At 46.9% G+C, this 13,052-nt stretch overlaps 1 protein-coding gene across 6 annotated transcripts in view; it reads right to left on the bottom strand.

Annotated features, from left to right (window-relative positions):
- CCDC186 (coiled-coil domain containing 186) overlaps nt 1-13,052 on the bottom strand; it is a 608,776-nt gene that overhangs the window by 459,623 nt on the left and 136,101 nt on the right. For all 6 annotated transcript variants that reach the window (XM_069239313.1, XM_069239317.1, XM_069239318.1 and 3 more), the window contains exon 4: nt 583-711. In XM_069239313.1, coding sequence (XP_069095414.1) covers nt 583-711 — 129 coding nt within the window. The remainder of the gene's footprint in view (nt 1-582; nt 712-13,052) is intronic.

Here is a 13,052-nt window from a genome sequence, read left to right as displayed (position 1 = left end):
TACAACCAAACTGGTAATTGCGACGCCTGCGCAAACAGGAATTCATCCAGGGATCAGAAAACAATGACCCACTGGTAATTAGGACCAAAGTGAATTTGTATTTTTGCATAAATAACTGAGCAAAACCGTAAGACGAGAAGGTGGTGGGAGCCGTGGGGGGAGCAAATAAAGCACATGCAAGGGCACTGTACAAATCAGGACGGACACAAACGTCATTCCCTCCTGATCAGGATTGTGACACCTGTAACAGAAGGACTTAGAAAGCAGCGTATTACACTACGTGTACCAGACAAGTATACTAGAGTATCCCTGCCCTGAACCTCTCTTGCTTTCTCGTTAGTTTTCTATAGAATGAACTCTGCTTCACATAGCAACAACAGTAAAACTCCCCTTGACAAGAAAGCAGATTACTCTGCAAAGACTACTTGCTTTAGTCACCCAGAAGTGCCGAGCGATCACTAGAAACAGACACGTGCAGTTGAGCACAGTGTCAAAATTTGTATCACTGCATATAATTCACCAGTTATTAAAAGTATGCCATGCCAGTGTTGTTTGCAATGTTAGAAACTCAAGGCCATTTACCTGGTCCATACGAACTGACATCTCCTTCTGCAACTTCTGAATGGCATTTTTTGCAGCTGCATCTTGAGCAATCAATTTATCTTTAGAAGCGGAAAGTTCTTTAGTGAGCTCTTCAATTCTTTTTTCTAACTATGAAAATGTGAGGAAACATTCATTGTGTCAGAGTACAGTAACAAATGTAATAATTATTTCACATAAAATATTAAACCACAGAGTAAAAACAGCACTCTTAAGGAGAAGTACTTTGTTAGATTATTGGTAACAGACTGAATTTCTGTTATTAGCCCCAACGACAATAACTACTTTGCAATGATTTTCACAAGCAAGTTTACAATTTGACAATCTGCGTATCTCTACATGTTTTGAGAAGGCAGGAAGGGGAGACTTTCGGACTGAAATCCCCAGAAGTGAACACTGTGCATTCGCGTTGATGACAAGCAGCTCTGGCCGAAATTTACTGATGGGGGTGGGTGAACTACGCAAATGTTTTTGAAGAGTAACTATGGAAATGGTTTAAAAGTTGATTCTACTGTGGTATTTCACCTACCAAACTTCTGCGATTTACATTGCAGCACAAGCATATGTTAAATGATTAAAGCACAGACGCCCTACGTGGCAAAGCAAACGTTTAGTCTTAAAAAGATGTAGAATAATGAATAGACGAATGTTGAAAATGTATCAATAAAAATGATTTTATAAAAATCTGCATATTTTACTCAGGCTAAGACACTTTATAATGAAAATGTCACTTACCCAGTGTACATCTGTTCGTGGCATCAGTCGCTGTAGATTCGCATGTTTTGCATAGCTCGCCATCTGGTGTTGGGTCGGAGTGTTACAAGTTGTTTTTCTTCAAAGAAGTCTTTCGAGTCACGGGACCGAGTGACTCCTCCTTTTGTCTCCATTGCGCATGGGCGTCGACTCCATCTTCGATTGTTTTTCCCCGCAGAGGGTGAGGTAGGAGTTGTATTGTAGTAATAGTGGCCATGCAATGGAGTGACTAAGTATGTACCTATTTAAGGTTAAAATAATATATATACAAATAGTTGAAGGTACCTTCCGAACTGCTACAGGCTCCCGGGGAGGCGGGTGGGCACATGCGAATCTACAGCAACTGATGCCACGAACAGATGTACACTGGGTAAGTGACATTTTCAGTTCGATGGCATCTGTCGCTGTAGATACGCATGTTTTGCATAGAGTAGTAAGCAGTTATCTCCCCAAAGCGGTGGCTCAGCCTGTAGGAGTGGGAGTAGTCTGAAACAATGTTCTTAATACGGCTTGACCTACTGTGGCTTGTTGTGCGGATAACACGTCTACACAGTAGTGCTTGGTGAATGTGTGAGGCGTAGACCATGTGGCTGCCTTACATATTTCTTGCATTGGGATGTTTCCTAGAAAGGCCATGGTAGCACCTTTCTTTCTGGTTGAGTGTGCCCTTGGTGTAATGGGCAGTTGTCGTTTAGCTTTAAGGTAGCAGATTTGGATGCATTTAACTATCCATCTGGCTATACCTTGTTTTGATATTGGGTTTCCTGCATGAGGTTTTTGGAATGCAATAAATAGCTGTTTAGTTTTCCTGGTGCTCTTTGTTCTGTCAATGTAATACATTAATGCTCTTTTGACATCTAAAGTATGTAGTGCCCTCTCAGCTACGGAATCTGGCTGTGGGAAGAACACTGGAAGTTCCACTGTTTGATTTAGATGGAACGGTGAAATAACTTTTGGTAGAAATTTAGGATTAGTCCTTAGTACGACCTTATTTTTGTGTAGTTGTATAAAAGGTTCTTGTATTGTAAACGCCTGAATCTCGCTTACTCTTCTTAGAGAAGTAATGGCGATGAGAAATGCAACCTTCCATGTTAGGAACTGTATTTCGCAGGAGTGCATGGGTTCAAAAGGTGGACCCATAAGTCTAGTTAAGACAACATTTAGGTTCCATGAAGGAACAGGTGGTGTTCTTGGTAGAATAATTATTTTAAGGCCCTCCATGAATGCTTTAATGACTGGTATCCTATATAGGGAAGTTGAATAGGTAGGCTGCAGGTATGCAGATATTGCTGCAAGGTGTATTTTAATGGAAGAGAAAGCTAGGTTAGATTTTTGTAAGTGAAGCAAGTAACCCACTACATGTTTTGGGGTTGCGTGTAATGGTTGGATTTGATTAATATGGCAGTAGCAAACAAACCTCTTCCATTTACTGGCATAGCAGTGCCTGGTGGATGGCCTTCTGGCTTGCTTTATGACTTCCATACATTCTTGGGTAAGTTGTAAGTGTCCGAATTCTAGGATTTCAGGAGCCAGATTGCTAGATTCAGCGATGCTGGATCTGGGTGTCTGATCGTTTGGTTGTGTTGTGTTAACAGATCCGGCCTGTTGGGCAGTTTGATGTGGGGTACTACTGATAGGTCTAGCAGCGTTGTGTACCAGGGTTGCCTTGCCCAAGTTGGTGCTATTAATATGAGTTTGAGTTTGTTTTGACTGAGTTTGTTTACCAGATAAGGAAGGAGAGGGAGAGGAGGAAAAGCGTAGGCAAATATCCCTGACCAGTTGATCCATAGGGCATTGCTGTGGGACTGCCTGTGTGGGTATCTGGATGCGAAGTTTTGGCATTTTGCGTTCTCTTTTGTCGCAAACAAGTCTATTTGAGGTGTTCCCCAGAGCGTGAAGTAAGTGTTCAGAATTTGGGGGTGAATTTCCCATTCGTGGACCTGTTGGTGATCTCGAGAGAGATTGTCTGCGAGTTGATTCTGAATTCCTGGGATAAATTGTGCTACTAGGCGAATTTGGTTGTGAATTGCCTAACGCCATATCTTTTGTGCCAGCAGGCTCAATTGCGTTGAGTGCGTCCCCCCTTGTTTGTTTAGATAATACATTGTTGTCATGTTGTCTGTTTTGACGAGAATGTATTTGTGAACTATTATTGGTTGAAAAGCCTTTAGTGCCTGAAAAACTGCTAGCAGTTCTAGGTGATTTATATGCAGTTTTGTTTGATGTACGTTCCATTGTCCTTGTATGCTGTGTTGATCGAGGTGGGCTCCCCACCCTGTCATGGAAGCATCTGTTGTTATTACGTATTGTGGCATTGGGTCTTGGAAAGGCCGCCCTTTGTTTAAATTTATATTGTTCCACCATAGAAGCGAGAGGTAAGTTTGGCGGTCTATTAACACCAGATCTGTAAGGTGACCCTGTGCTTGTGACCACTGTGATGCTAGGCACTGTTGTAAGGGCCTCATGTGCAGTCTTGCGTTTGGGACAATGGCTATGCATGAAGACATCATGCCTAGGAGTTGTAATATCATCTTTGCTTGTATTTTTTGTGTTGGATACATGCGTTGTATGATGTTGTTGAAATTTTGAATTCTTTGTGGACTTGGAGTGGCTACTCCTATTGTTGTGTTTATTATGGCTCCTAGGTATTGTTGTACCTTGCGCGGCAGAATGTTGGATTTTGCGAAGTTGACTGTGAACCCTAGTTTGTAGCGGGTTTGTATGATTTGATTTGTGTGGTGTGAGCACGTTATTAACGAAAGGGTCTTGATTAGCCAGTCGTCTAGATACGGGAATACATGTATTTGCTGCCTTCTGATGTGTGCAGCGACTACTGCTAGACATTTGGTAAAGACTCTTGGTGCGGTTGTTAAACCGAAAGGCAGTACCTTGAATTGGTAGTGTATTCCTTTGAATACAAACCTTAGGTATTTCCTGTGCGATGGATGTATTGGTATATGGAAATACGCGTCTGAGGTCTAATGTTGTCATGTAGTCGTGTAGTTTCAGCAATGGTAACACTTCTTGTAGTGTGACCATGTGAAAGTGGTCTGATTTGATGTATGTGTTTAGTATTCTTAGGTCTAGGATTGGTCTTAGCGTTTTGTCCTTCTTTGGTATTAAGAACTACAGTGAATAAACTCCTGTGTTTATTTGTGTGTTTGGTACTAACTCGATTGCGTTCTTTTGCAATAGTGCTTGAACTTCTATCTCCAGGAGCTCGGAATGATGTTTTGATAAATTTTGTGCTCTTGGTGGTATGTTTGGGTGGAATTGTAGAAATTCTATGCAATAACCATTTTGGATAATTGCTAGAACCCAAGTGTCTGTAGTGATTTCCTCCCATGCTTTGTAATAATGACCTATTCTTCCCCCCACTGGTGTTGTGTGGAGGGGGTGAGTGACATGTGAGTCACTGCTTAGTTGTAGGGGTTTTGGGGCTTTGAAATTTTCCCCTATTCCTAGGGAATTGCCCTCCTCTATATTGGCTCCGAAAGCCTCCCCTGTACTGTCCCTGGTAACTGGATGGTGTTGCCTGTGAGGTGCTGGCTTGTGTGGCCTGACCCCGAAACCCCCCTCTAAAGGGTGTTTTGCGGAAGGTGCTGTAATTTCCTCTGCTCTGCGGGGAGTAGAGTGCGCCCATGGCTTTAGCAGTGTCCGTGTCCTTTTTAAGTTTCTCAATCGCCGTGTCCACTTCTGGACCGAACAGTTCTTTTTCGTTGAATGGCATATTGAGAACTGCCTGCTGAATCTCTGGTTTAAACCCAGACGTTCGTAGCCATGCATGCCTTCTGATGGTCACAGATGTATTTATTGTTCTTGCAGCTGTGTCTGCTGCGTCCATGGAGGAGCGTATCTGGTTGTTTGAAATGTTCTGTCCTTCCTCAACCACTTGCTTTGCCCTCTTTTGTAGGTCTTTGGGTAGATGTTCAATGAGATGTTGCATCTCATCCCAATGGGCTCTGTCATAGCGCGCAAGTAGTGCCTGTGAGTTAGCGATGCGCCACTGGTTTGCAGCTTGTGCTGCGACTCTCTTTCCAGCTGCATCGAACTTGCGGCATTCCTTATCTGGGGGTGGTGCATCCCCAGATGTGTGGGAGTTGGCCCTTTTCCTAGCTGCTCCTACAACGACAGAATCTGGTGGCAGCTGTGAAGTTATGAAAATAGGGTCTGTAGGAGGCGCTTTATACTTTTTTTCCACCCTTGGTGTGATTGCCCTACTTTTGACCGGCTCCTTAAAGATGTCTTTTGCGTGCCGAAGCATACCAGGGAGCATAGGCAGGCTTTGGTAGGAGCTGTGGGTGGCGGAGAGGGTGTTGAATAGAAAGTCATCCTCGACTTGTTCTGAGTGGAGGCTTACATTGTGGAATTGTGCTGCTCTAGCCACCACCTGAGAATATGCAGTACTGTCTTCTGGTGGTGATGGCTTTGTAGGGTATGCCTCCGGACTGTTATCTGACACAGGGGCGTCGTACAAGTCCCATGCGTCCTGATCCTGGTCACCTTGGCTCATGGTGGTGTGAGCCGGGGAATGTGATGGAGTTTGTGCTGGTGAGACGTGAATTATAGGTGGAGGAGAGGGTGGCGGAGTAACCTTTTTCACCATTTTTGTTTGTGGTGTTTGGTCAGTTTGAAATTCCAGTCTTCTTTTTCTCCTAATAGGGGGAAGGGTGCTTATCTTTCCTGTCCCCTGCTGTATAAAAATACGTTTCTGCGTATGGTCTACATCGGTGGATTGCAGGTCTTCCTCAAACCTATGCTTTCGCATTTGGGAGGTGATTGATTGCTCTTCTGTATAAGAGCCTGAAAATGGGTCGGTTGCAGGTTGTTTTGGCACCAAAATCCTGTCTGCATCTTTTTTCGGCTCTGAGGTGACTTTTTTCTTTTTCGGAGTCGAAACATCTCGGCGTCGATCTTCATCGGTGCCGCTGTCTCGGCGTCAAGCCGTGTCTACACCGCTATCTCAGTGTCGATGTATGTCTCCAGCACTTTCTCGGTCCCGAGAAGGCTGCGTGCCGGTGTCTCGACCGGAGTCGGACGGTCTCGGCACTGTTTGGGCCTTTTTCGGTGCCGACGGTCGGTCACCGAATTTATGGGTGGAGCCATGGCCTGGTGGCAGTGGCGTCCCCTGGGCCTTGACAATCTTCTTATGAGTGGTTTTCGACGTCTTACTCACGGTTCGTGGATCGTCGAATTCCTCGGAGTCCGATTCGTGTATCGAAAAGGTTTCTTCCTCTTCCTGTACCTCGAACTCTCGGTGGGCTGTCGGCGTGGACGCCATTTGAAGTCTTCTGGCTCGACGGTCTCGGAGTGTTTTTCGGGACCGGAACGCACGACAGGCCTCGCAAGTGTCTTCACTGTGCTCAGGTGACAGGCACAGGTTACAGACCAAGTGTTGGTCTGTATAGGGGTATTTTTTGTGGCATTTGGGACAGAAACGGAACGGGGTCCGTTCCATCGGCGTTCTTCTACACGCGGTCGGGCCGAGCAGGCCCCGACGGGGGATCGAAAACTACCCCGAAGGGCTCCGGAACTCTTCGATCTTCGATGCGGTGTTGACTCCAACTACGCCGATCCCGAACGCAACAATACCGACGAAAATCTTCCGAAATTTAGCTGTCTTTCCGTTCCGAAACTCGGAGCGACAGGAACACGTCCGAACCCGATGGCGGAAAAAAAACAATCTAAGATGGAGTCGACGCCCATGCGCAATGGAGACAAAAGGAGGAGTCACTCGGTCCCGTGACTCGAAAGACTTCTTCGAAGAAAAACAACTTGTAACACTCCGACCCAACACCAGATGGCGAGCTATGCAAAACATGCGTATCTACAGCGACAGATGCCATCGAACATATTGTTTATCGAGTATCATTGTCAATTTTCAATTAATTTTCTGTCCAGCCTAAATGACGTTTTATGTGGAGCTATTCCTACATTTTCTGATGTTCAGATACTTGGTAACTGAAATGTAAAACAGCTAAAACTTAAAGGAGAATTTGCCGCATCTGCATTTCACATTTCTAGCACAGTAAACACATCAACACTTTACATTGCCACCTATAATACGGCATGTACATATGAAGAAAAGAACAACAACATACTCAGAAAAACACCCATGTCTCCCCAGGATGCTTTATGTTCCACTACCACAGTTCCTATATAGTCTAATCAAAAAATACAGCTCACAAGACAACAGTGAGTGGGGCTAGGTAAAGCTGATGCAACTTGTCGATTAAGCTTGTGTCTGCAAAATACATAGCTAGAATTTACTGTGAAATACCTTTCCTTCAGATTTCCAAATAATCCAAAACAAATTATCATACTAATTCTAATCCCAAATTCTGCTTGCTCTACCTGCTCATATTGTATAGGGGTAAAGAGCATGAAACAAAGGAGAGCATTTTTTCAAATTAAAAATGTCTCATGTTAAGGCCAGAACTGAGAAGTGGCCCCTACAGAGTTACTCGTTTCCACCCCCAGTCCCTTTACTCTCTACTATTTTACATAAGAAAAGGGGGGACGGTAGGTCCTGGAGGACAGGGAACTTGAGCTACCAGTTACTGTTGTGAATATCTTGAATTTATTCCAATCTAAAAACAAAAGTCAAGAGCTTCTTCTGGCAGTGTCTCATTTTATCCCCTTCTTCATCTATGAATTTCCCTACTTGTCAACATTTCGTACACGTTGACCTCCAAATCTCCCAATTAAGTCAGTGTCAGATTCTGCCTGGTTGAGAAGCACACTTTTTTGAAAATATCAATTATGGTCTGAATATCTACCAGTTACATTGCAACACATTTTGTACTGGGGATGGTACATATACGACATCTTAGTAATCTGGACTGGCACACACGCAGAGTTGAATATTTTGATCAATCACCTCAATGACAATAGTTATAATCTACATTTCACACATCATGTGGGTATGAAACAGATTGAATTCTTGGATGTCATTTTATACACTGTGGGCAAAATAATTTTGTCTAGAATACACAGAAACCCCCCCACCTGTATATCAATATTGCATGCCCAGAGTGCACATCCAAGTATACAAATGAACGCCATACCCTATGGGGAGATGGTGTAATGATAATTGTGTTTTGACCACTGACTCCACGTTGCACCTACCCTAGCAGCACTCAGTAACATTAGTGACCACCAACTTCATTTTGCCTACTGACTTTATTTTAGCATTCGCCATGTTAAAAGCTGCAAGTATTTTTCCATGCTCACATTATACAATGTGCTCATGTTTTTATTCTGCATGTTTGCGTTTTCTTTCACACCAAGGGCTTAGGCTGATAAGAATGTACTAGAATGATGTTTATGTACAGCAGGGAACGGTTTTGTTTTGAGTGAGGGCACGTTGGGATCTTGGCCAATTCTACTCTTCAAGATGAGCCCTACAGACCCCAAACCACACAAACTCTTGTTTGATAAGCCTAAGCCACCACTCCGCCCAGATGCCTGTAGTGTCGTAGGTCGGTGACGTAACCGACCGTCGGACACATCCAAGTGCAGGGTGGTTCCTGTCCCCGTATCTTGAAGCACTCCGTATTCGACTCACCCGTGTGATCTGTTGTCATAGCATGCCCCACGGTTATGGGGCTGGAGGTATAAATAAAGGAGGCGTGGACACGCGCGAACGACGGCATGGAGAGAGGAAGGTGCGCCGTGTTCAAGCCCACCGGATACGCACGTGGACTTGCGTAAGTCAGCAACACTTACCGTGTCTCTGTGTATTTATTTCAGGGTCGCCTGGCATAGTGTCAGCGACACTACATTGGCGACGAAGGTGGTACAGCACCACACCACGCTCTGATCCTGCCTCGCAGTAACCATTCCGGACACGGTGCGCGAGCTGTGCCGGCCGCGCCCCACGGCTCCACACTTTCTCTCACCCCGCGGCGACCGCTACTCACGCAGTGCTCGTGCCGGGGGTGAAGAAAAAACAGAAACAGCGTCAAGAGAAAGCCGCACACTAACCGCCTGCACACAACGCTGGTACACAACGGCCAGCATGGACTGCCCGAGTGTACAGCCCCGGTGAGTGACTCCGCCCTGCACGTGGCTGATCCACCCGGGCAAGGTGCTTCCTAAACAGCTGCCAGCCTCTCACATACACGCCAGCTCCCAGGAAAAATATTGGACTCACAGCTCACGCAGTGAATACAACACAACTGTGAAGGTTAATCAGCCCTGCCACGCGTTTCCTCTGCCAAACCACGCCTTGGCAACAGCTCAACCAACACCTCCCACACCCACAGATATGTCGGCCATTCCACCGGTCGAACCGTTCATTGTTGAAGGCGCCTTATCAGCGTAAGAGCCAAAATGGAAAGAGTGGGTGGAGAGAGTCCTCCTATACTTAGAAGCCACCAAGGTCGAGGACGAGCTGAAGCGCGCTTTGCTCCTCCATTTAGCGGGGGAAGGAGGTATACAAGATATCAAAAAAATCTCGAAGACACTCCCAAAACACATACGACCCTCGTCGTTGCTCTGAATAAACATTTCGAACCAATGGCCAACACCGATTATGAACGATTCAAATTCAGACAAGCGAGACAACACACAGAAGAGTCGCTAGACGCGTTTCATATGAGACTAAAGGACTTAGCCACCATGTGTCGCTTCACCGCCGAAACAGAGGAAATAAGGGGACAAATCATACAAGGATGCGCTTCCTTGAAGCTGAGAGAACGCATGTTAGAGGAATCCGGAAGGTCCCTATAGGACATCCTCCAGATGGGCCGAGCGAAAGAACTATCGAAGGCCCGTGCCACGCACATGGAGACAGCTTTGAAGAGGCCGATAAAAGAGGAAGCAGCCAATGTGGTCGCCCCGCCCACCAACGGAACTAAACAACAGAACACCAGATTCAACGCAAAGCAGTGTGGATACTGCAGTGGAACCCCACACAAACTAACGGAGTGCCCGGCAAAAGGAAAGACGTGCTCCAGCTGTGGAAAGACAAACCATTTTGCCAGTGTGCAGATCAGGGAGAGCCCACACCGGAAATGCGGCAGTCAACACTGCCGCAAGCAAATCAGAGCACGGAAGTGATATGGACGATGATGAAACAGTCGTACACGTCATCCACTCTCTGTTCGCAGTCGGACACACTAACACCCGGCAAACAAGACTACCAAGATGTCAGGTCCTCTTAGGGACACACAAAACAGTAGCCGTGGTAGACACCGCTGCATCGATCAACCTCATAGCCAAGGAAGAACACAGCCGCATGGTGCCAACCCCAGCACTAACGAAGGCCAACGTGAATGTCTACGCCTACGGACAAAACGCACCACTCGCCCTGAAAGGCGTCTTCCACACGACGATCACCCATGGGTCCCAAACCATCCCGGCAAAAGTCTACGTAACCGAAGGACAAGGAATGCTGCTGGATTGCAAGGCTGCCGAAGAGCTAAGCGTGGTCACGTTCGCATTCAGCATCCATCAAGAGTCCGTGGCAGACCTACAAAGTACAAAGGGGTATTTGAAGGAATAGGATTGTCTACGAGGCAGAGAGATCAAACTACACATTGATAAAACAGTACAGCCAGTTGCTCTCCGCCACCGACGTGTTGCCTTTCACTTACTACCACAAGTGGAAAAAGAACTGGATCACCTAGAAAAGGCAGGAATTATTGAAAAGGTATCAGGACCCACACCATGGGTTTCACCCATTGTAGTGGCGTGCAAACCCAAGCAACCAGGGGAAGTTTGCATCTGTGTGGACATGCGCATCCCCAACACCGCCATCAAACGCAAGAGACTCCTGACTCCCACTATCGACGACATCCTGGGAGAGCTCAGTGAGTCCCGCTGGTTTTCCAAATTGGACCCCCAGTCCGGATATCACCAGCTAGTGCTAGCCAAGGAATCACGCTACATAACAACCTTCTCAACACACGTTGGGCTGAGGAGGTACAAGCGGTTGAACTTCGGGATTTCAAAACTTCACCAAGTCTTCCGAAAAGTGGGTTTGGGGCCCGGCAGAGCAGAACAGACCGCATTTGAGGCAATAAAAGAAGCGCTCTCCAGTGAGACCATGCTAAAAAAATGTGACCCCAAGAAGGACACAAAAATCGCAGTGGACGCAGGGCCGAAGGGACTAGGGGCTGTGCTACTACAAGAACAAGCCAAAGGGATGTGGGCCCCTGTTGCGTACGCCAGCAGATCACTTACCGAAACCGAACAAAGACACTCGCAGATCGAGAAGGCGGCGATAGCGGTGCACTGGGGTTGCAAGCACTACCACATCTACGTGTACGGACGCCTCTTCACAGTAACTGTCGACCACAAGCCATTAGTCCCCCTATTCAACGGCACGGCATCCAAACCTCCGCCCGCATTGAAAATGGATGCTTCAGTTAGAAGACTACAGGTGCCAACTGGAATACCGCCCATGGTCGGAGAACCCCGCAGACTACTTGTCTCGACATCCCCGACCAGCCTAGGAGCTGGAGGTGCATGACACCAGAGAAACCGAAAAGTACGTCAAGTATGTGGCCGACCGATCCCGACCGCTACCCAGGTCCATGGAGGAAATCGCTCAAGCCACAAAAAGTGATGAATGCGTGCAAAAAGTCCTGACAGTCATCCAAAACAATCAGTGGTATATCATAAAAAAACAGTTAGCTATACTTAGCACAGATGCCAGACGCGCCCTATGGAGCCTCTACAATGTACGAGATGAGCTAACCACTGACCCCGCAGGGTGCGTGCTACAAGGAAACAGACTAGTCATACCGATCTCCCTCACTGACAGAGTGATCCAGCTAGCACACAACGGCCACCAAGGCATGGTAAAAATGAAGAATCGCCTACGAGCTACGTGTTTGTGGTGCCAAGCCACAGGAGAACCTGACAGACCGGTCCCTGTGGAAACAGAACCTGCACCGAAGGGACCTAGACATCTGCCAGCCTAGATTTCGGGAGCCTACCTGATGGCCACCACACTCTAGTGCTGATAGACGACTTCTCAAAGTACCCAGAGGTCGAAATCATCCTGACCCTCACAGCGGACACTGTCATATCATGCCTAGAAAAAATGATGGCCACACATGGTCTAATTTCAGAAATAAGAACGGACAATGGCCCCCCATTCCAAAGCCGGGAGTTCGCTGAGTACCTAAGCAACACTGGAACCCGACATCGACGAGTTACGCCTAGGTGGCCTCAGGCGAACGGGGAAGTCGAAGATTTATGAGGACACTAAATAAGGTGATCCGCATTGCCCAATCTAACTATCAGACGAGTGACTATGCCATTTACTCATTCCTGCGGAATTACTGCCAGACCCCTCACTCAACGACTAATCAAGCACCAGGACACATCGCATTGGGGAGGACAGCAACAGACTCTATCCCTCACCACCCTTCGTGGAAGGCTACGACTTGGAATCAAGATCGAACTCAGGAGAAACAGGGGATCACCAACCAGCGCGCCAGCCAGAGCCGGCGAGCCATGCTGTCAGACCTGGAAGTGGGGGATCAGGTCCTGCTGAAAGAGACGTCCTCAGGGAGCAAATTCCGCATGCCGTTCAGTGTCATCCCATGGACAGTGGTCTGCCGGAATGGGTCCGCGGTAGTAGCTCAGCGAGGTGAAGACACCATCACTCGCAATGTGTCACTATTCAAGAGATTTCACCCCTCAAGGGGTAGTGTCGAGGAACGGTCCCCAGCTCGCGAAGACGA

The sequence above is a fragment of the Pleurodeles waltl genome, chromosome 6, assembly GCF_031143425.1.
Source record: "Pleurodeles waltl isolate 20211129_DDA chromosome 6, aPleWal1.hap1.20221129, whole genome shotgun sequence".
NCBI lineage: Eukaryota > Metazoa > Chordata > Amphibia > Caudata > Salamandridae > Pleurodeles > Pleurodeles waltl.
This window is presented reverse-complemented; position numbering and strand designations above follow the sequence as displayed.